We start from the raw sequence: 23,844 nt of genomic DNA, 5'->3' as shown, positions 1-23,844 counted from the left end.
GGGAGCTTCCCGCGGCGCGCGCGGCGGGCCCCGGGCAGAAGTGTTTGCGGAATCGCCCGCTCGCCTCGGCTCCCGGCTACACGCGGTGTCCCGAGGCCCGGACTTCGCAGACGCCAAGATTGTTAGAGACTCGAGCGGGCGGCTCCGAAGGCGGGTTTATTCAGAGAAACGGCTGTGCAAGTGCACAAGGACGCGCGGGGGCACCTAGGAGAGCACGGGTGGGTGTGTGGAGGAGGACCAGAGTTTGCGGGGTGGGGTGAGTGCGGGATTTACACGTGCTCCTGTGCACTTTCCTAGGGGTCTGGGGGAAGCGAGCAGCTCGCACGCATCCCGGGAGGACGCAGATCCATCTTGGCGGAGGGATCTCTTTAAATATTCAGTGAGAAATAATGGCATTTGAAGCACCACCTATGGAAACATTATTATCTTCATTCTTCAACATCAGCCCCACTGATAGCTTCGTTTGTCTTTTTATCAAAATCTACTGTAACCAACAGGACCTGGGGAGAAAGGCAGAGCGAGGTACAGAGGGGGTGTGTGTGTGTGTGTGTGTGTGTGTGAGAGAGAGAGAGAGAGAAGGGACTGAAGAGAGGAAAAATAAGACGCACATGAGAAAAAGGTGAAGAAAGGGCGAACAAGGAGAAAGAAATGTTATAGCAAGAAAAAAAGGGAGGTCAGCAGCAGGAAAACAGAAACATTCACCCTCACACAAAAGATTTCAATTAAAAAAAAAGAAGAACCAAAGAAGCTAAGAGAAAACCAGCCATTTGGGGGAGCGTGTTAAGGGTCCGGCGTACCCGAAACTCTACTCGGGAGGTTGGTGCCCACTTCGCGCGAACGGACTGTGGCGCTACCCAGCCTCGCGGGCGCTCACGAACTGGGGCGTCCTTATGAGCCCTCTCCTTTCCCGATGGCGAGATAGGGTAGGGATTGTGTATCTGCACACACACCGCCACCCCCCTCCGACCCATCACTCAGCCGAAGTTTAGTTTGTTCCTCGGGCGCAGGACTTCGGGAACCCTGGAGCGAGGAGACCCTGAAGCAGCGCAAGGGGGAAGAGCTTGGCTGGGCCGAGGACTGAGCGTCAGGTTCGCGGGCGCCCGAGCCCAGCGGAGGGAGTGCGGGGCCCGGGCTCCCGATTTCGGGCTCTGGGACGCGGGTAGGGAGGCTGCCTCCCCGCCTGGGGAGATGGAGCTCGTTCGAAAAGTTTGGGTGCCGCGCTCGGCAAGTGCTCGAGGTGCAGGCGAGTTTCCGCGGGGCCAGGCAGCTTCGGACAGGGACAGACCCCCAGCCCCCATTCCCAACTCTGCGCAGCCACCTTGTCGCCGGGAGTCTGGGGCGCGTCCCCTTCCCCCAAAACGGGCAGCCCAGGGGTCCTGAGGACCGGTTTTGCCCAGAGCCCGGCCCGGCTGGGCCGCGCCTCCCTCGGCCAGGGACGGGTAGCAGCATGCAGGGTAAGCAGGAGGGCCGTCCCCTCCCCCCCAGCTGGAGCTGAACTCGGATCCCAAGCCGGTCCCTGCTCTCCGCCCGCCCAGGGCTCGGCGGCGCCACCGCCGCCTCCCCGCGGAGTGACGCGCCCTGTAGCCAACCCGGGCAGTGGGGGGGTGGGGGGGAGGTCGGGAGGTTCCTGGGCGGAGCCGGGCCGCCCCTTATCCCACGGGCTCGGGGCTGCTTCTCCCGAAAACTTCATCCCTAATTGTCCTGGGAATGTCCGAGGTAGAGAAAGGGAGCGAGGGAGCAAGCAAGAGGCTGGAGAATCGGGGCCCTTTGAGGAGAATTGGGGTGGCGGGAGAGCTGCCCCTCCCCCCCCGAAAGCCCCAAAGCCATCACGTTCCCAAACCTTTCCTCGGTCCTCTTCTCCGCGCCCCCGCGAGCCCGGGATCCAGGGGCTGGAGAACTCGGGGCGAAGGAGCGCCGAGCCAGTCGGCGAGCGGGCGGGAGGCCGGGCCGCGGGCGGGAGGCGGACCGGCGTGGGGCTGGCTCTTCCCCACTCGCTTTTTTTTTTTTTATGGGGTGGGGGTGGGCTGCTTTCTGGTAGCTCTTAAAGAAACGAAGAAACACTCACGAAACGGGACTTCCTCCCCCCCACCCCCCCAATCCCGCCACAGGACTCCCTCCCCCGCGAGCCGGCGCGCCTAGCGCCGGAGTTGGGAAGTTCGCCGCGCGCCGGCAGCCCAGGTCCCCAGCCCCCGTCGCCCGGCCCCACCCCCCGCCCGGGAGGCTTCATTCCGGGGAGGGCATGCTAATTTGGGTCGGCCCAGCCTGGGATAGGGGGGCCGATGGAAGGAGGGGGGCGCGGGCCGGGGCGCCCCGGGCGCAGAGGCTAGGCGAGTAGGCCGGCCCCCGGCGTCCCGGCCGCGGAGTCCCGGGCGGTCGCTAAGAGGGTTAACCGAGTGTCGGGCGGCGCGGAGCGCAGAGCCAGCCCCGCGGCCGGCTTATTGGGCCAGCGCGCGGAGAGACAGGGGTCTGCAGCAAATCACGAACTAATTGATTAAGGCGAGCGGGTTTGAATAGCGCTGGCCCGGTGCCAATCGCCTTTCAAAGAGCCCCTCTATGATTAATCGCAATGCATTATTGATAATCATAATTATAGCAGGACACATGCGCGCTGCGCCCGGGGCCGGGGAGCCGGGGAGGGGGCGGGCGAGCCGGCGGGCGGGGGGAGCCGCCGCCGCCGCCGCCGCTCGATTTCCGTAATTTTGAGAAGATTTTTTTTTAGTAATTTTTTATTCTGCCCCAGCTGATGTTTGAGCCAGCATGTCGCGGAGGAAGCAAGCGAAGCCTCAACATTTCCAATCCGACCCCGAAGTGGCCTCGCTCCCCCGGCGAGATGGTGAGTGCTCCGGCCCGCGCCTCGGTCACACACACGTACACACACGCACTCACACTCACGCACACCCGGACCCACGCACACGCGGCGGGCCCCCGCGCCGATCGCCCCGCAGCCGCTGAGAACCCGCTCGTCTGGGCGACTCTCCGCATTTCCTTTTTCTTTTTAATTTTCAATTTGCCTTCGCTGGGCTTCCCGCCGCCTCAGGGAAAGCAAACACTTCTCCCGGCAGGATCTTTCCGGAGTTGCTGGGTCTTCCTGGGGGAGGAGAGAGGGCACGCCGGCCTTGCTTCTCGGTCCCGGTTTTCCGGGGAGCGCAGCGCGGGCCCCGCCGAGCCGCAGCCGGAGTCGGGGTGTCCGCGGGGGCGGGCAGAGGCCCTCGGCATCCGCTGCGCGGGGCTCCTGCGCTCCCCGCGTGGCGCCCGGGGCCCCCGGCCGGGCCTCCGCAGCTGGGCCCTGCTGCCGGCGGGAAGGAAGTTGACTCTGTGCTCCGCGCTGAACTCCGAGCTAGGGAGCTCCCTGTGACCCCTCCACACTCCACCTGGGCCCGCGCCGCCGAGTGAAGTTCCTTTGGGGGTTCAGAGCTGCAACAAGATGGGGACCGGTGTCGGGGCGCCCGCGCCGGACTCGCTGGGGGTCGCGGTGGGGCGAAGAGGGCTCTTGGCTGCTGGTCGCTGCCGAGATAGTGCAGGCGGACAGGGGAGAGGGTCGGGCTTCCCAAGTTTATGCCGCGTCTTTTCTCCCAACACATGCACCCCCACCCCGAGAACTCTTTCCCTTCGGTGTGCGTCCCCCGAGGGTCGTGGTGCCCGGTCCTTCCAGGAGTCTCAGCGGTCGCTTTCCAGGTCCGCGGAGCTCTGCAGCCGGGGGAGAGTCCCCTGGAACGGAGGAACTCGCCTTCTCCAATGGAGGCGACGGCTGCGGGGTCCCGGAGGGACTGAGCGAGTCCAGAACGAAGTTTGTCTAAGGGAGTCAAGGCCCAGAGCTGGAGAGGTTGGGCAGGCGATTTGGGGTACAGACGGAGCACACCTCGAGTTCCTTCTTGTCCCCGAAGCTGTTTCACTTTAGCGGCCTCCGCGCTCCCAGGCCGCGCGCCGAAGGCGATGGAGCGGCGCCGGGGCTCAGCTCCCCGGCACGAGGTGGGCGAGCGGCAGCCCCGGGCGGTCTCCGGGGCTCCGAGTTTCTCACGTCCCGGCGGCATTCTGGGGTGTGCAGCAGGGAGGTTGACCCCGTCAGGGCTCAGAAGCTGCCCTTAGCTCGGCACCCCTGCCCACTAAACTCTACGGCCGCCCGGGTCTCACACTGGCCAGCCCTTCCTTCCCCAGAGGCCTGCTTCTCAGGAACGCTGGGACGCAGGGACCCGCGCGGAGAAGCCAGGGGACACTCGCTCCCTCCACCCTGGCTGGCAGGGGGGACAGGGAACCCCTGGCGTGGGGGTCCCTGGAAGAAACTGGAGAGTATTGAGACCGATCGAGAAAATTATTGACTATATATGTCCCCACCACCACCACCACCCCAAGACCCTTCTCAAGCGTCAAGCCTGACCCAGAGTCTCTGGGATTGCTCAGCCCCCCGAGAAAAACCCCTGAACCCCGCTTTCCACCCAGGCAAAGCCGGGTCCGCGAGGTAAATCAAGGTGAAATGACCACAGGCCGCTGCAGCCGCTGCGAATATTTTTCCGGGTTTCCTCAGCTGGCTTCTCTGTCCTGGTCCCCACTCATTTTTCATAAAGTTTCTGGTGAGACTTTCCACACGGTACTGCTGTTCAGAGTTAACAGCGTGTGGAGGAAACACTAAGAAAACGGGAGGAGAAGAAAGAGCTTTTTTTTTTTTTTCTTAGTCCTTTTTTTTTTTTTTTTTTTTTTTTTGTAAATTTCTACTGGTTTGATACATTTTCCAAAAAAAAAAAAAATTAGACTCGGGCTTCGTAGAGAAACGACGCTAGCCTTTCTCCTGTCGCCTGCAGAACCCTGTATTTTTTAATAGTTAAGTTTTCTCATAAAGCAATGGCATAAAAGGGGTTCACTACCTCTTCCCATTATTATTTATTAGGACTTTTTTTTAAGTTTATTTGAGCTTTGAGGTAAGTTAATGAAGTAACTGAATCAAGTTTTTTTCCCCCTTTTTCTTTTACTTTTTTTTTTTATCCCCCAAAGCTGGTTCATTGTCCCAAGTAGCAGTAAATGGAGGAAACACTCCCCTCCTAGAGTCCCTTTCTCACCTCCCTCCACCCCCTCTTTTTCTTCAGGAGTAATGGTTTTAGATTATGACTGTTTTCACATGGTTGAACAATAAGTTTGGGAGAGGCTGCCCACAGGGTAGATTTTGTAATAGGGTTACAGGATTTAGTATGTTGTAATAATATTAGTACACAACTAATCCTCCTCAAGGTCTGACTTACAGAGGGCCTTACACACCCCAGTTTTTTATTATTATTATTATTATTTGGGAGGCATTGTAAGGTAAATGGAACAGAGAGTTTGGGACACATCTCATAAGTTCCCTTTCAACAGTCACCAGCTCTCTCCCACGGTGGATTTAACCACCACAGACTTTTCTCCCCACTCGTAACACATGTTTCAAGGATTTTTGGAGGTTTGGGTTATTTCTTTTTTTTTTCTGCTTTGGGTTATTGTTCTTCTTATCTTTACGTATATAAAAGGTTGTTACATTTTTTAGAAGGTAAATCCTTATTTAAATGTTGTGCTGACTTTGTCTCATCTTGAAATGTTCCTTAAACTGTGGCAAATAAAATCGGTAACCTACCGAATTAAATCTAGTGGATGCCCTGGTCCTAGGCTGGGTCTTCAAATGTTGTGATTTCTGCCTGGAGTGGAACCTAGGAAAGTTTGTGGACCCCACTTACAGCAGGTCAGGCGACTCCCCAGGCTGTGGGCAGCCGGGGCTGCCGTGTGCCACGCCTGCGTGTGTCTGAGTGTGTGTGCGCATCTACAAAGAAACCCCGAGCCATGCTGGACAGACACACCGATCACTTCATTGGAACAAGTTCATGAAAACAAGATTATTTGGTCGGTCTTACAGTGTTCACGTTTTAATTCTATTTTAGTGAAGCTAAGATACCAGCAACACCCTAAAATAAACCTGAGAATTTTTCTGTTTCTTATGAAGCCAAGATTATGACAAATATGACCTGTCTCTTAAGTGGTATTCAACAAGTCTTGAATTACTTGTAGAAAGATGACTGCTTTGGGAAAAGTATTTACCAAGATTAATAACTCTGAGAAAAGGGGATATTACTAGAATCTAATGATTTTGTAAAAATCATTATACTAGAAATTTAGATTGTGTGTGTGTGTGTGTGTGTGTGTGTGTGTGTGTTGGCTTTATCTGCCTTGAGTGGAGCTGTTAAGATTCCTGTGACTACTAACTACATGGATGGTCCAATCACTCCCCTCCATTCATTTATTAAGAAAGAATTCGGGTACTCTTTGGTGCTCAGTTTTTGTTTTTGTTTTTCAAGGAAAAGATAAAACCATTGTGAACTGCAGATAACACATTGACTGTCATAGAAAGAATCATAAAAATTCCTCTTATTTATATTAATAATGAAATTCTGTTATTTACCAAAGTAATTTCCTCATCGTGAGCAGCTTAATGGCTATACATTGATTTCTGGGCCCAAAAGGTTAGAGAGAACTATAATGAATTGTTTAAATAAAAAAAAACCAAAAAAACCCTGACACCTACAAGACAAGGCAGTTGCAGAGAATTTATGTTTAATCAGGCCTATTTTTAGTTTTTGGCAGAACGGAAGATTCTGGATCAGAAAATGCAATCCATTGTGGGGGGTTTGCTTCTGGTGGGCTGCACAGACTCGCTAAAATTTAAAAACAAAACAAAACAGAAGAAAGGATAGCTGGGCACAAGAGGCTCCGTGAAGGTGAATTTGTAATACCGAATGTTCGGGTGTTAGTTCACAGCAGATTCCTCCTCGAGTGTATAAGCCCAAGCGCCCACTTACAGGTCATTCTTGGGAGACCCGGTTCCATTTCTCTCTCTGTTTGCAGGTAGCAAGTTGTCTTTGCCAACCGTCCTTTCAAAGCCATAAGCCGACTTTTTTTTTTTTTAATGTGGAAATCTTCCTGAGAACCTGAGGAAGAAATTGGCAGACTACTAGTCATTCCCTAAGTTTTTTCTTTTTCTTTCTTTTTTTTTTTTTGAAATTGTTAGAAGCCAAGCCCTATGTAGTAACCAGAACCAAATTCTCCTGCTGTCTTCCTTCGATCTTTCTGAGACATACCCTGCTGCAGCTAGCCCTCCCTGTCTTCCAAAATATTCTTAGATTACCCCAAATGAAGTAATGTAGCAGTGAAACCCAGGAGATGGTAAATTATCATAAGAACCACCAACCCCTCCCCCACAAAAGGAAAAAAAAAAAAGGTTGTGGGCCAGGCTTTAGAAAACCTAGACGTGTCCGGCTGTTTTAACCTTTGCTAGCCCCCTCCCATGCAAAGGTGACAAGGTCCAGATCGTAATATGTCCTTCAGTATCTTCCCAGTGACCCCCAAATTGAGCCTTGCTAGTCACTTAGCAGGAAGTGAGTAGTTTATTTTAGTTTCCACCTTATCAGCTTGGCTTCTTTTGCTAACCTTATTCCCCGGTCACCCTCAGATGCCAGACCCCCAAAGGGGAAGATTGACAGGTAGTTCCCTTAGCTCCGTTTTACCCTCAAACAACAGGGATTTAGTTTCTTGTGCCTTTGCCAATGTTTATGTAGTCAAAGTTTAGATCTCGCCTTAAGGAGTCTCTTTTACGCGTCACTGGAACAGGAAAGCCACAAAGAAGTTTTTGAACAAACCCTTGCAACTGGAACCCCATCTAGTGTTCAGTTTGATTCATCCAAGGGGAAGACATTTTCCCCCTTTTCATTCCTGTGTACATGAGGTGAGCTCGAGTCTCTATTTTAAAAGGCAAGAGACTTGTTGTTATTATTATTATTAATTTTTTTTCCCAAAAGAGTTCGCTTGTATTTATTTTTCCCTGGGAGAAGACACGGATCCTGACCAGGACACTGAACTGTGTCGCTCGGTTCCACATCCCATAGGAAACTTAAGACGATGTGACTGAGAATATGCACAGCATATGCTGGGGTGTTGAAATTTTCTTGGGAATTTTACGCTGGACATTTTCAGGTTCAGGCTTTTCCTGGGTCTGTTTCCCCTCCCTCCTCCCCCCCAAATAATAATAATAAGATAAAAAGAACAATCAATCAAAAAACGTTTGTGATAGCTTTTCTACATTGGCCTATGAGAAGGAAGAGCCTGTGAAAATGGTAGGCTTCCAAATCACGGTCATAAGGGGGACTATTAAAAATGTGAATGCGATCTTACTTATGGTAAGGGGAAGTCAAGGGAAGGCCCTTTCTGAGGGGCTCCCAAAAAGAAAACCAAATGTGGTTGGAGAATGTTGTTTTGTTTTGGTTTGCTTATTTTTTTTTCCCCCCTACCATGGCTGGCTAAACCTTTCTGTGTGGAGCATAGTTTTATTTTTGTTTTCTCAGTAGACAGATATCTTGGAACACTTCAGTTTTCTGCCTCCTGTTTTGCGATGTTTGGCTCAGATGACGAAAAAAAAAAAACTGACAAATTTGAATAGGGCATCAAGTACCTCAATAGTCTAACAAGAACTAAAACATTTGAGATTTTAGTTTAAATGGATAGAGCTGTTAAGATCACCCTCCCCCTATCCCCCCCCCAAAATCCCAGAAAATTCCAAATATCTTTTTGTGTGTAATTCTTTAAAAACCACTACTTCTTAAATCTTCTTATCTGAGCAGGATGACAAAATTACTTTAATTTGCATGCAAAATCCATAGAAAAGGAATTGGTATGTTCTTCACACCACAGCACAGGGAATAAGGCAACTGTATTTACTATAATGGGGTCACCAGTTGCAATCCTGTGTAACAGATTATTCAAAGAGATACAAAGTAGCAGGGAGCCCAGGAAAGTGAATTAGAACATGTTAGTTGGTGTTTGTGTGTGTATGTGTGCATCTAATTTCAACTTAAAATTTCACCTTCAATAAGTAAAGATTCTAACTAGTCCTCATGGTTTATCATTTTTTTAAAAAGCTGTTTCATTGGAATTCTGTTCAGAATGCAGATAGATTTAAAGTTAAGAACTATGACAGTATAGCAATACCTACTTATGAAATAAGTCAAAATAGATATCAGGATTTTTTTTTTTTATTTTTTTTTAGTTTTCATAAACACCAGGAAATTAAATTAGTTGACCTTACAGTGAGATCAAGTGTCGGCTTATTAAAATGTTTCAAAAACCTGAGCTAAAATGGGGGTAGCCCTGCAACACAGTCTCCTCAGAAGCAAGCAGAGGTTTATTTTAAGCATCTATATTTTCTGTCCAGTTCGCACCATCCTAAATAGGAAAATGTTCAGGTTGAAAAACTTGAAAATCCTCAAGTGAATCTTGAAGCAGCACAAATGTACAACGCGAGCCCAGGAAAGTAATAATCAGCTCAATCCTGTAATGTAACCTTCTTTTTTTTTATTTTCTCTCTATAGTAGGAGAATATCAGATGTTTGCAAGTTTCAAAGAATTAAAATGCCCTTTAATCGCGAGCACAGATGTGCTAAATATTTGAAGCAACTACATTGTAATGTGTACAATTGATGAAGTCAGTTTTCTGATTTCCCTTGCTAGTTATTTGGTCCTGAATCTGTCATTATTTGTCTAAGCCCAGCTGACCAAGCAAAACTGTGTTTTAAAGTGGCTTTATGTTTTGATAAATGTGAGCTGGTTGAAAAGTATTTTCCACTGAATGCAGAGCTTAATAGAACATGCTGACATAATAGTTTTAATGCATTTTGTTGAAAATGTGTGAACAAACAGAATAGCTTTTGTTCCTTCATAATTGGCTGTAAAAGTAGATGGAAACATAACCATTACATATGGAAATGTACAAAGAGAAAGAAATAACATTTCTGTTGAATATATTAGGAATTGCATTTCCTCATTTTAAAATAAGCATTCGAAATGGATGCATCATTTAAAATGGGCTGTCAAAATACGAAGCTTTAAACAGAATTTTTGTCACATTATTTTTTGTCCCAAGTGAAGCAACAGAACTTTAGCAGATTTCGTTTAATATTTTGTTTATATTATTTTAAGGCAGGGAGAGAGAGAGAGAGAGACTGCTTCATACAGCCCCTCGAATGTGCACAGGAATCCGGTACCAATTAGGATGATTAAACATTAAATTAAAACAGAATCTTTATTGGTATTTTCTGCCACGATCAAGATTTGTTTGGTATTGTTAATGCATTTTGCACCCTACCCTCACGGAGATTAAAAGATGGGTATTAGGAAAGCTAGCTTGTTAAGTATAACTGAGCTACTCAAATAACAGTCCCACTGAATCAAGTGTGCATACATTTGGTATAGTTAACCAGGACTGCTAATCAACTCTGCATCACTCAAGGCAAATAGACTTGAGGAATTTTCAGAAGTTAGTATTTAGGTATTAATTGTATTTTCTGGAATGCAAAAAACAACTCAAGCCTTTTTTTTTTTTTTTTTTTTTGATGTTCACTACAAAAAGGCAAACCCTGCCTGCTTGGCTCTTCTGAGTTGACTCTAAGTTTGCCGGAGGAAAAAAAAAAAAAGGCAGCATTTTGATTTTGCATTTATTCAGATTTACAATTAGGTTTCTTTTTATTTTTTTTTTTCCCCCTGCAAGTTTTCTTGGAGATTCAATTTGGAAGTCATGGAAACTAACTATTATCTGACTCAGTTCTGCAGAAAGGCATGCAGGGAGGTAATCCTTGAATTAAACAGTTTTTTTTTTTTTTCACAGCCCTCTGAGATGACCACACACCATTTGTACAACAGAAGTTGGTGTTCCCCATGCTGGGAACAATGGGACGCCAGCCTGTCTTTGAATAGGATGTGAGCTTGGAGTTGGAGATTTTTATGTTGAATTTACAAATGGATCTTAGTGAGAAGAAATCTGAGCAACCAGTAGAAACAAACATGAAATAAAGGGATTTTTTTATCATGAAAGGTTCGGGACAATCTGTTTAACAATTGGTAACAGTGAAGAGCAAACTGTTTTTAAAGGCGTTTGTTCAGACAAGGAGGAAAAGCAGAGCGTCCCCAAACTCTAAACCGAGAAATCTTTCTTCACTTCCCCTTAACGGCCCATCTTTTCTTGAAGTTGATGTTTAATCAGAAATGTAAATCTTGTGCCAGCTTTAAAGATAGAAAGAGCACTTTTGATGAACTATTTAGAGGCGTAATGTTTGCCATTTGGAGCCTTAGTGATATATACTCCTTGATTAGTGGAGTGGTAGCCGGGGTTGCATTCTTTAATTTTAAAAATAAACATGCCACAGGGTGATCTATAGGTAGATGCCAGGCAGGCCTTGTAACGGGTTATGATTATTGTGTTTCTATTCTGTGTGTGGGGTGTGTGTGTGTGTGGGGGGGGCTTTCTCTTTTATATTCAACTGAGTCCTGAGAAACTGTGGGGAGGATTTGTTACTGATGTGACTAAAGTGTGTTTGTCATGGGTCTGACTTAGCTCAGGTTCTAGGTAAGGGCTGGAGGTGATTTCCAACTTGTCAGTCTTCAGCTGGGTGATATGCATTTTCTTCCTCCTTGTCAACAACGGGTTGGACCTTGAATGACTACAAATTAGTTTAGTGACAGAACAAACTGTCACAGATATCTTTGGATCAGTTGAAAATGAGTAAGGTTGACAGAAACTCAGGGGCCTAATAAGTCCTCAGAATAGTTGCAGGACCCCTCTCTGGATGAGCAGACAAGAAGGCGTGGAAAGTATTGGAAATCGATGTTTAGCTATGAAATTTCATTATGCACCCACGTCTCCAGGGTGTTGTATTTTATATTTTGATGGATTATCTGAAGGCCGAGGCTCTCTGAGATACCGGATGGATAGGAATCCCTCCAACATCCTTAAAATGTAATTATGAACGTGCTTAGGTAATATTGACTGGTTTGTCCGGGGCTACGGTTTGGGGTTTCGCAGGTAGAACGCAGTTGATCAGCCTCCGCCTTGCTTCCGGAAGCCCCAGGTGCCCGGGTGGGTGTCCTGACTTCCCCGGCTAACCCTGCGCCTTTTGGTGTTCGCAGGACCCGCAGAGAGGGGACAACCGAGTCGCGCCACGAAGAGCAAGGACGCCCACGTCTGCGGCCGGTGCTGCGCTGAGTTCTTCGAGTTATCAGACCTTCTGCTCCACAAGAAGAACTGTACTAAAAACCAACTGGTTTTAATCGTCAATGAAAGTCCGGCCTCCCCGCCCGAAACCTTCTCCCCCAGCCCCCCTCCCAAGCACCCCGACGACCCCGCGCACGGCACGGTGAACAAAGCGGAGGCGGCAGACTGCAGCGAGCTCCCTGAGCGCCACGGGCCTGACGGGGACGGATCCATGGAGGTGGAGGCCCCGGGGGCGAGTGAGGGCAGTGGCGGCCCTCGGCACCACGGCCACGTCGGCGCCACCCCCGGGGGCACCGGCGGCTGCTCCACAGGTACCTCAGCGATCACAACCTCTCTACCTCAACTTGGGGACCTGACAACACTGGGCAACTTCTCCGTGATCAACAGCAACGTCATCATCGAGAACCTGCAGAGCACCAAGGTGGCGGTGGCCCAGTTCTCCCAGGAGGCGCGGGGCGGGGGCGGCGGCGGCGGCGGCGGCGGGCCCGCGGGGGGCAAGCCGGCCGTGCCGGCCCTCATGGAGCAGCTCCTGGCTCTGCAGCAGCAGCAGATCCACCAGCTGCAGCTGATCGAACAGATTCGTCACCAAATCCTGCTGTTGGCCTCTCAGAACGCAGACTTGCCAACATCTTCGAGTCCCTCCCAAGGTCCTTTACGAACCTCGGCCAACCCCTTGTCCACACTGAGTTCCCATTTATCTCAGCAGCTGGCAGCTGCCGCCGGGTTAGCACAGAGCCTGGCCAGCCAGTCTGCCAGCATCAGCGGTGTGAAGCAGCTACCCCCGGCCCAGCTACCTCAGGGCGGCCCTGGAGGCACCGTTGTCCCATCCAACAGCGGCTCTTCTCCCAACGTGAACATCCTGGCGACAGCAGTGACCACCCCGTCCTCACAGGAAAAGGTGGCATCCGGCGCTGGCGCCCCCCATGCCGGCAGCCCCGTGGTCTCGGCATCTTCCTCACCAGCTTTTGCAATAAGCAGCTTATTAAATCCTGCGTCTAATCCACTTCTACCTCAGCCGGCCCCCGCTCACTCGGTGTTCCCCAGCCCTTTGCCCAACATCGGAACGACTGCCGAGGATTTAAACCCCTTGTCTGCCTTGGCCCAGCAAAGAAAAAGCAAGCCACCAAATGTCTCTGCCTTCGAAGCCAAGAGCGCGTCCGACGAGGCGTTCTTCAAACACAAGTGCAGGTTCTGCGCCAAGGTCTTCGGGAGCGACAGTGCCTTGCAGATCCACCTGCGCTCCCACACCGGGGAGAGGCCGTTCAAGTGCAACATCTGCGGGAACAGGTTCTCCACCAAGGGGAACCTCAAAGTCCACTTCCAGCGCCACAAAGAGAAGTACCCTCACATCCAGATGAACCCCTACCCCGTGCCTGAGCACCTGGACAACATCCCCACCAGTACCGGCATCCCGTACGGCATGTCCATTCCCCCAGAAAAGCCAGTCACCAGCTGGCTGGACACCAAGCCGGTCCTGCCCACCCTCACCACTTCGGTTGGCCTGCCCTTGCCCCCGACCCTCCCGAGCCTCACACCCTTCATCAAGACCGAAGAGCCAGCCCCCATCCCCATCAGCCATTCCACCGCCAGCCCCCCGGGCTCTGTCAAAAGTGACTCCGGGGCCCCCGACCCGGCCACAAGAAACCTGGGTGGGCTCCCGGAGGAAGCAGAAGGGTCCGCTGTGCCACCCACCGGTGGCAAAAGCGAAGAGAGCGGCGTGGCGGCCGGCTCGGCCCCGGGCGCGGGCAGCAGCGCCCTGAGCTCCCCGGCGGCGGACTGCGTGCCGGCCAGTGCCACAGCCTTCACCAACCCCCTGATCCCGCTCATGTCCGAACAGTTCAAGGCAAAGTTTCCGTTTGGGGGACTCTTGGACTCAGCCCAGGCATCAGAGACATCCAAGCTCCAGCAGCTGGTAGAAAACATTGACAAGAAGGCCACCGACCCCAACGAGTGCGTCATCTGCCACCGGGTCCTCAGCTGTCAGAGCGCCTTGAAGATGCACTACCGGACACACACCGGGGAGAGGCCCTTCAAGTGCAAAGTGTGCGGCCGGGCCTTCACCACGAAGGGGAACCTGAAGACACATTACAGCGTGCACCGCGCTGTGCCCCCCCTCCGCGTGCAGCACTCCTGCCCCATCTGCCAGAAGAAGTTCACCAACGCCGTGGTCCTGCAGCAGCACATCCGCATGCACATGGGGGGCCAGATCCCCAACACCCCCCTCCCCGACAGCTACCCGGAGTCCATGGAGTCCGACACGGGCTCCTTCGACGAGAAGAATTTCGATGACTTAGACAACTTCTCCGATGAAAACATGGACGACTGTCCCGAGGGCAGCATCCCCGACACGCCCAAGTCCGCGGACGCATCCCAGGACAGCCTGTCCTCTTCGCCTCTGCCCCTGGAGATGTCGAGCATCGCTGCTTTGGAGAATCAGATGAAGATGATCAACGCCGGCCTGGCGGAGCAGCTGCAGGCCAGCCTGAAGTCGGTGGAGAACGGGTCGGTCGAGGGGGACGTCCTGACCAACGACTCGTCCTCGGTGGGTGGCGACATGGAGAGCCAGAGCGCCGGCAGCCCGGCCATCTCCGAGTCCACCTCTTCCATGCAGGCTCTGTCCCCGTCCAACAGCACCCAGGAGTTCCACAAGTCACCCAGCGTGGAGGAGAAGCCACAGAGAGCAGTCCCCGGCGAGCTCGCCAACGGTCTGTCTCCCACCCCGGTGAACGGCGGCGCTTTGGATTTGACGTCTAGCCACGCAGAGAAAATCATCAAAGAAGATGCGTTGGGGATCCTCTTCCCTTTCAGAGACCGGGGTAAATTTAAAAACACTGCTTGCGACATTTGTGGCAAAACCTTTGCTTGTCAGAGTGCCTTGGACATTCACTACAGAAGTCATACCAAAGAGAGACCATTTATTTGCACAGTTTGCAATCGTGGCTTTTCCACAAAGGGTAATTTGAAGCAGCACATGTTGACACATCAGATGCGAGACCTCCCATCCCAGCTCTTTGAGCCCAGTTCCAACCTCGGCCCCAATCAGAACTCGGTGGTGATTCCCGCCAACTCCCTGTCATCTCTCATCAAAACAGAGGTCAACGGCTTTGTGCACGTTACTCCTCAGGACAGTAAGGACACCCCCACCGGGCACGTTCCATCCGGGCCTCTCTCGTCCTCTGCCACGTCCCCGGTTCTGCTGCCGGCTCTGCCCAGGAGAACTCCCAAACAGCACTACTGCAACACATGTGGCAAAACCTTCTCCTCGTCCAGTGCCCTGCAGATCCACGAGAGAACTCACACTGGAGAGAAGCCCTTCGCTTGTACCATTTGTGGAAGAGCTTTCACAACTAAAGGCAATCTTAAGGTACCCCGGTCCATCTGCGCCTCCCTGGCCACCCATCAGCCCTCTCTCTCTCTCTCTCTCTCTCTGCTCAGTCTGGCTGCCCGTCCATGGCTGCCATGCGTGCTCCCAGAGCCAGCAGCTCGGATACCCAGGGAGACGGTGCTGTGCAGGGGAACCTGCTGCCCGTGACACGTCGTGCAGGTGAAACGATGTCTGTGCAGGTCAGGATGGCGGCAGGGACCAGGTCAGGCTGCAGCTGGCCCGAGGTCAGCGTGCATCGAATCATTTGGTACCTAAGGGAGACGGTGGCCTATCTCCGTTGCCTTGCTAAGTGCACCAAATGAATCGCTTCGCCTACCAAGGAAGACAGCCCGGCGTTGCCATGGGGTATTGATTAAAGCCTCCGTGCGGCCTGTGTGCTGCCCGGATTACTTAATAATTACAGTTCTCCTCAGCCCGTACATCTCCTGTCCTCGGCTAGGCAGGCCAGCACGGTCTGTGTTTCTGAAAACAATAACGTCACTCCTCTGCTAATGGGCATTATGATAATTGATTAGACAACACTTCCTACTGGTAAGTGTTGGAAACAAAGCAAATATGCTTAGGTTCTAGAGCAACTGTTGAGCGCTCTTACTGTGTACATTTTCCTATTGACAGAGCATTTCTCTAGAGATCGCTGCCCGTAAGGGGACATGAATAATTACTTTCTGGTGTTCCCCATTGGGCACGGGCCCTTCGACGGGCGGTCGGCGAGGGGGGGGCTTGCTTCTCATCTGAACAGGACATTTATAGGGTAAAGAGTGTCAGATACAATCCTTACCGTGGCAATGAGAGTGGACATAACAATTCTAACCCTGACAGGAGTTATCTGCCACTGACTGGCTCGCGGGAGGCCATTATAAGCTCAATACAGGTAATAAAAGAGGAGTGAGTAAGGCATCTTGCCCCAGGAAGAGGAGAGGCATGCCCGGGGCTGCTCCGGGGGAACAGGCTGGTACCCACCTTTGGAGCGGACGGGCCCGTTACCTTTTCCAGGGTCTGGCACGTAATAAGAATAGACATTCGGGCCACTCTCTTTGCTGAGTGCTGTTGGGTGATAAGTTGCAACATTCAACTATTAAGCATCTCTCCCCCCCCCTCTGCTCCTCTCCTCCTCCCTCTCTCAGGTGCACATGGGCACTCACATGTGGAACAGCACCCCCGCGCGCCGGGGCCGGCGGCTCTCTGTGGACGGCCCCATGACATTTCTAGGAGGCAATCCCGTCAAGTTTCCAGAAATGTTCCAGAAGGATCTGGCGGCCAGGTCCGGAAGCGGGGATCCTTCCAGTTTCTGGAACCAGTATGCGGCCGCGCTCTCCAACGGGCTGGCCATGAAGGCCAACGAGATCTCCGTCATTCAGAACGGGGGCGTCCCTCCGCTGCCCGGGAGCCTGGGCAGCGGGAGCAGCTCCCCGATCAGCGGGCTGACCGGCAACCTGGAGAAGCTGCAGAACTCGGAGCCCAGCGCGCCCCTGGCCGGCCTGGAGAAGATGGCCGGCAGCGAGAACGGAACCGGCTTCCGGTTCACCCGCTTCGTGGAGGACAGCAAGGAGATCGTCACCAGCTAAAGCCATTCAGGCTAGAGAGGGAACATTCCTGGTTCCGGGGGAGACTCATGGTGGCCTCCTACTGCTTTGCCTCGACTTCCCCGCTCCCCATCCACCATCCACCTTCCTGTTCCCCCAGACCGCTGAAAACCACGTCATGAAGACAGTCTTTCTCTTTCTTTCTTTTCTTTTTTTTTTTTGTACCTTGTTCTACTTCTAGAGTTCTAAGAAAGCTTATTTATTAGTGATATAACCTTGCTTTGCAAACAGAATGCAAGCGTTAACTTTGGTCTTCTGTATTTGGAACTAAATACTAATTGACTAGAGTGCTGTAAACTTGCTGTAACATTTATGGCGATTGCAAGTTCCTGCTAGGCGGTCTTAATCCGGCATTAACTTATTTTCTATATCCAGTTTAATATGAATCTGGTGTTGATGCAATGCCTCCGTGATGCATTAGATCTCTAATAAAGTCTGTATATAAATGTACACTTTGATCCTGCTGGACCATTTTCTCAGCAAACACATTGTCTAATCTTTCGAAACAGAATTAAGGAAAGGACTAAAAGTACAGACTGAACAGAGTGGTTCTTTGAAAGGTTTGGGTTTTTTTTTTCTTTTTTTTTTTTCAATTATAAAATTCAACTTGCTTTTTTTTTTCTTTTTCTTTTTTTTTTTGGTAGACTTAACCATTTCCGTTCTGAACTGCTATTTGTATTTGTGCTTTTTACTTGAGTCATCCTCTATGTCCATAGGTTTCTGTACAGTAATAAGCACGCAGAATTCTTTAGAGAAAAAAAAAAATACAAGTGTTGTTTTGGTAGTGGAAAAACTTGAGACGTAACATTTTGCCTTGTTAGGTATCTTCACCGTAGCAAACGTGTGCTGGAATTTCTCAATGCTGCTAAGTATAGCATCTTGAACAACCTTCAGTGGAGAAACTGTAGATGCTCTTGTACATAACAGTACGAAATATCACTCTCATTAAAAATGTATATGTGATCCTTAACAAGAGCAAACGCTTCTTCTTGATCCAGAGAGCAGGTCTAGTGTTGGTTTATTTTGTATTAGGTAGAGAAGAGAAACATTGGACTGTTACATGCACTTTCTTGGAAAGTTGAAAGGAAAGGGGGGGGTCCAGTTTCTTTAACATTTAATACTAACAACAGAGATACTGTAATTTTACTCAAGTAATCAAATACATTTTTTTTTTTTTTTTTTGCAACAGATAAAACAAAACGCTGTGTCTGTGTTTTTAGAGTGCACTTTCTATGAGCCAGGCCCTGAAATGTATTTTCACCTTTCCCGGGACACCAGTAAATTGTGTGTGCGAGTGTGTATCTCTCTCTCTCTCTCTCAGGACTTGTAAAAGGCACAGCAGAAACAGGTTTGCATGGGCCTGTGGTTTTTCTTTCTACTTCTGAATTCCAGGATCTAGATATTTTCCCAATAACCATTACTTGTTTGGCCACTCCCCCCCCCCCCAATCCCCACCCAAGAAAAAGCAGGGAGGGTAATAAAACAGAGAGTCGTTACTGGAGGTGTCACCCCGACAGGTAAGTTTCCCTGAGCAGGACATTGGTGCCCATTCAGACCAGGTTCACTCCAGCTGTTCTGGCTTCACTTTTCTGGGCGGCGGAGGGCAGCATATGCTCCCAAATCCCTGACGCAGAGAGAGGGGTTATATAATCTGACTCTGAAACCAGGCCGCGGCCCAGAAAGGTCAACAACATGTGCTTTATTTCATTAGTCTTTTAGGCATTGAAACACATGCTTTTTATTTATTTATTTTATTATTGGGGGGGGGGGGGGCAGGGGCGGGAAGGCCATGAGGAAGAATCTGTACACTCGACTTGGATATTTCCTGATCAGAATTCAATCTGATTCCTCCTCTCCCTTCTGCTCTCCAGGAACGGTCTCTCTCCCGTGCACTCTTCCGGGCTAGGCCACCGGGCGGGCTGGACGGCGCTGTCTAGAGGGGCCTGCGGACTCATCCTTTCAGGGAGGCGGTGAGCCACCCGCCGCCTGTGGCCCTGCGCCTTCCTAAGGGACAAGTATTGGGCCGCCTTCCAGTGGAAGTTTCCATCGGGGCGCGCCTACCTCCCCAGGCTAGGGGGATAGGGTGGGAGTCTGCGTGCCCAGGGGGTGCCCGAAGCGCTGGTCCAGCCTTCTGGAAGGTGGGCGCTGAGCCTGGGCCGGGGCAGTGCAGGAGGGGTGCCCCCAAACCTGGAGAGGGCGGGCACGGAGGACATGCACGGCAGGGGTCACAGAGGGTCCTCGCGCCCCTGCGGCACCCGAACCTTTAAGGGGCTACGTTTCTGGACCGCGCCTCTCCAGCCAGGCCACACCGCCCATCTGCCCAGGGTGTCCCAGGGGCGAAGTCCGGAGCTCTGACCAGCGGTGCGTGTTCTACGCAGACCTAAGGGGGGCGTTTTCATTGCGAAGGAGGTGCCCAGCCCCTTCCCATGGCTGGGCGCCACATGGCCCGGGTGCCCCGGACCTGGGTCCCGGAGACGGAGACTGGGGACCTGCGGGGATGGGGGTGGGGGTTGAAGGGCCGCAGGTCAAGATTGGAGCAGGCTGACACCGTGCGCCCTACCCCTCACCCGTCTTTCTGAGCGCCCAGTCGGCCGAACCCCAAGTGCTCGGACAGCAGCAGGACCCCGCTGTTCTCCCCTCCCCTCCCCTCCCCTCCCCTCCTGTGGCCGCTGCGCGGTCCCCACCTCCCGGGCTCCCACACGCCCGGCAGGCGCTGGGTGGTGGCCCTGCGCCACCCCAGGCTGCGCGTCCATTTCCGCGAGGCGGGCGGTCCGGGGCGGGCGGTCGGGGGGGGGGGGGGGGGGGGGGGGGGGCGGGCAAGTTTCTTTTTTCTTTAACCACTAACCTCCTCCCTTCTGGCGTTTTCCGCAAGTGAGCTCAGGGGAGGCAAACCTTTGCGTTTAGACAGACTTTCCGAGGCTACCGCAGCGATTCAGGATGAGGTCGGAGCCTCAGGGCCTCTGTCCAGCCTTGCGTTCCTCCCCGTCTTTTGTCCCTGCCTTGCCAGCTACCGGTGGACCCCTTCTCATTCACTGACCATCACCTGCCCGGCCCCCTAGCCACGCATTTCCAAAGCAAGAGATCGCCCTGGGCCCTGCTTCCTCCTATCCTGGGACAAACACACTCAGCCTTTCGGCTCAGCCCCGCGGGATAGAAATGGGTTTATGTTTATAAAGCAACAGGATTTATTCTAAGGTGAAGGATAGTCATGCGTCACCCCCTCCCCCCTCCTCCCCCCTCCCCCCTCTCCCCCCCTCCCACCCCACCTGTCTCCTCTCTCTCTCTCTCTCTCTCTCTCTCTCTCTCTCTCTCTTTCTCTCTCTCGCCTTCTGAAACTCGAGGTGCATAGAAGCAGGTTTGGAACTACCAAGAGCAGAGTCTGGCTGCCTGCACTGAGGACCGTGGTGACGTTGACCAAATTTCTGAAACTAAAGATACTCATTTTGGTGACATTTCCCACCGTCCCTTTAAAAGGATATATATGAATTGTAAAAATACAGGGAAGTACGGCAAGTCATGTAACAAACCCCCTTGTGCCCATCACGCAAAATTTACAAACGTTAGCAACTTGTCGGGTTGGATCCTGGGTTTTTTTTAGTGACTGCTTCTCAGTTTTCTCCCTCTGTCTCAGCATCATCATCGGACCCTCTTCTGGTCCCTTCACTTCCTGTGTCTTTCCCTATACTCTTTTTTTTTCAGCCCCTCCATGTCCACTGTCCACTGCTCCCCACCCCCCACCTACACACACACACACACACACACACACACACACACACACGCCAGCTTTTTTCTAGACATGATCCTTAGAAAAGGGCTCTGGTGAATTACCGGCACCTGGGGAGGAAAGGGGGAGAGAGACCAATAACAGACCCGAGCTGCCGAAGACCCCTCCTGCCTGTGGCTGGGGAGGGTGGGGGGCAGGTCCCTGCAGATCAACTGGAGAAATACCTGAGGCTAATCCAGTTTTGATTTTTCACCTCCCAATCCTCTTGGACTGGGTGGGGGGAGGGGGCTAAGGCAAAAAAAAAAAAAAAAATTTAAATTAGGTAAAAAAAGGAGTCCATGAAGAAAGCCCTAAACGATTTGCAGTTGACATACATTTCTAGCAGTAGATTATTTGCTTATTGTTTTTGGCATGTTGTGAATGTCAAGAACGAGAGAACTTTAAAAAGAGAGAGAGAGAGAGAGAGAGAGAGAGAGAGAGAGAAGGGGGGGGAAGCTCCCACTCTGTTAAAACTTTGCAGTCCTGTTAGAAAAATAAAGCATCGGGAGTCTTGACGACGAGTTACACACTCTGCCCCCAAATGAAACAAATGTCAGAGGGGGTAACAAAGTGGGAAACAATGTAAAGTGGGTTTCAAAGGGCTCCACAGCGGAGAGCAATGTGAGATTCGCAGAAAGTGGAGACGGATAAGACAGGAATTAGGTCATCTCCTCCAGACCCCAGGAAATCTGTTTAGATCAAAGCCTGCTCCATTAGGATAAACAAAACAGGGCCCCGTTGGGCTCTACCAATATTTTCATCTCTGTGCTAAGAGCTACTAATCTAACCGGCTCTATTTGATGAAAGGGGGTAAAAATTACAACTGTAAAAAAAAAAAAAGACTAAGTAAAAAAAAAAAATTCCCTCTCCACTGTACTAGGAAGATAAAGATTTAGATTTGAGCTAAAAAGTAACAAGATCCAGGCCCAGATCAACACAAACTTCCTGGAATTTTAGCACTAAGTAAATTATCTAATCCCAGCCCATTGTCCCCTCCCTGGGTGCCCCCCCCCTCCCATGCAATTGAGCATACCAGATGATTTACATAAAAAAAAAATTGTTAAATTTTAACTGCAGTCTAAGAACGTTGCAGGAGGCCGACTTTTGGGTTCACTTACTTTACATTCCTTAAGGACCCCACCAACCCTATTGTCTCTGCCCCCCAGGCAGTTGTTGGGGTAATGTGCTGGCCACAAGGGTTGTGCATGTGCCTGAAGCCCAGTCTTCAAGTTTGGGCTCTTTTTCTACAAAAGACAGGCAGAGAGGCAGGAGCTTGTGTCCCATCAACCTGGCTTTGGGGCCAACCCAATGGGCAGGCGTGCTATTTTAGCAGCTAAGCCGAAGGACTGGGTGAGACTTTCTTTCACCACACTCTCGATAAGCTTCAAACCAACTGCCAGGGAGCACTGGATAGATAGAAACATCCAAAAAAAAAAAAAAAGGGACAGGAAATCCCAGAGAAGGAAAATTCACCCAGACTAAATCCAGGGTTGTAGTTCCTTGCTGAGCCTGGTTTCCTCTTAACTGTTTAAACATATGATTTGGCTCGGCCTATGTTTCTCCGTCCATCTGAGCTCAAGTTTAACAGAGACCCGGGGACTGCCTGTCAGCTTGGCTCTGGACGACGGGGGTGGGGAATGTGACCAGCCTTTATAAACACCACCACCGGGACGGGCTATCTTTGGGGTGGTGTGGGGCCCTTGGCTGTGTACCTCCTCGCGGGGGGCAGTCCCGGGACCAGTTTATGTTCTGCAAGGGGGCTTTGATGACAGTAGCCCTGGGTGGGTGGGTGGGAAGCTGCACAAGTCGACCCCTCCGTGTTAGACCCAGGGTGGGAGTTGGCCCAGCTCCTCCAGGGAGGCTGAATCCTGACACAGCGTAGTCTGTGAGGACACGGCTGTCGAGAGGCAGGGGGGGTCACATCGTCTTGCTGTCGTCACAGTCACAAGTCGGTGTGAGGTCCAGACGGTCACCTGTACACATGGGTCAGCTGTGAGCACGGCAGACCCTTCTCCTGATGGGAGGGACAGAAAGGAGCTGGTGGTCAGCTGGCACAGCTGCTTCTGGACTCAGGACTTGGGGTGTTCCTACATATCTCATCTCATACGAGTCCTGCACGACAGGCAGGGCCACTGTCATTTACCAGGTGACAAAACTGAGACACAGAGAGCAGAGAAGGAACCGCTGGACACCAGGAGCCCTGGAGCTGTCACTTGCTCAAGAGCCAACCCTGGGTTGCCGTCCTGGCGTGCCTGGTCCGTGGACTGGTTTGCCTGTCCGCACCGTGAAAGGATCAATTTCTCTAATTCCCCAGTCACTTCCGTCACCTCCGTGCCGGGTCCACAATTTGTCATGACTGGACGACCACCTATTTTGTTAGGTATCTCCCCTGCGTTCCCGAAGTTCACTTTATTCCACTTCACTTTATGAAAGACCTACAATAGCCCCTGAACCGAAAGAAACCCAAAGAAGACGTTTGCTGTTACAAGAAAAAGGGCAAAAAGCAAAGATATTGTCCACCGCTTGCTTTGCGACCACCAGCCCTTAGAGAGGCAGCGGCACCCTGGTGGCGGGCACGCCACCTTCCCCGGAACTGGTGCAGCATCCCAGGATCAAGCCGCGTAGCTCTGAGCTGTGTCTGTGAACATCCTTGCTGCATCTTGCCTAGTTCAGGGCATCCGTGAGCAAGAGGCACCCAAAGGTAATTTGCTCCTCCGATGGACAGGTTTCGTGGGCATGCTCTACGTTTGGATAGAGGGAAAAAACCTGGATTTGTTTGTTCATTTCACTTAAGTGACTCCCTTTTGAAAAACTTAAGTATATTTATTTTAGAAGGTACAGGAAACACTGTATTCGATTCTTTCCGGTAGCCTTTCGAGCCCTGTGCAGGAGCAATCCTCACACTTCAGAGCCATGCGGACCCGTCCTGATGTTGCCTCGAGCGAGCTCCTCTCTTACTTTTCTCCTCACCAGTGGCCTCTTGCTTTAGACCCGTGTGAGGTCTGCGGGTCTGACCGGGTATTGTTTCCTGGTTCCTCTCCCCTCTCTCTCTACATACTTGTCA

The 23,844-nt window shown here is 51.4% G+C and overlaps 1 protein-coding gene across 2 annotated transcripts; it reads left to right on the top strand.

Annotated features, from left to right (window-relative positions):
• The first annotated feature begins 1,682 nt into the window (after nucleotides 1–1,682).
• On the top strand, nucleotides 1,683–18,173 carry SALL1 (spalt like transcription factor 1). Of its 2 annotated transcripts, XM_066242835.1 has the most exons (4): nucleotides 1,683–1,716; nucleotides 2,741–2,833; nucleotides 11,965–15,413; nucleotides 16,559–18,172. In XM_066242835.1, the coding sequence occupies exons 2-4, from the start codon at nucleotides 2,758–2,760 to the stop codon at nucleotides 16,997–16,999; spliced, it is 3,966 nt and encodes a 1,321-aa protein (XP_066098932.1). In that variant the 5' UTR covers nucleotides 1,683–1,716; nucleotides 2,741–2,757; the 3' UTR covers nucleotides 17,000–18,172. The 2 variants fall into 2 exon arrangements, with proteins under 2 accessions (XP_066098932.1, XP_066098933.1); XM_066242836.1 differs by lacking the exons at nucleotides 1,683–1,716; nucleotides 2,741–2,833 and adding an exon at nucleotides 10,760–10,873 and having other exon boundaries at nucleotides 16,559–18,173.
• Nucleotides 18,174–23,844: the final 5,671 nt, after the last annotated feature.

The sequence above is a fragment of the Saccopteryx bilineata genome, chromosome 9 (assembly GCF_036850765.1).
Source record: "Saccopteryx bilineata isolate mSacBil1 chromosome 9, mSacBil1_pri_phased_curated, whole genome shotgun sequence".
Taxonomy (NCBI): domain Eukaryota; kingdom Metazoa; phylum Chordata; class Mammalia; order Chiroptera; family Emballonuridae; genus Saccopteryx; species Saccopteryx bilineata.
This window is presented reverse-complemented; position numbering and strand designations above follow the sequence as displayed.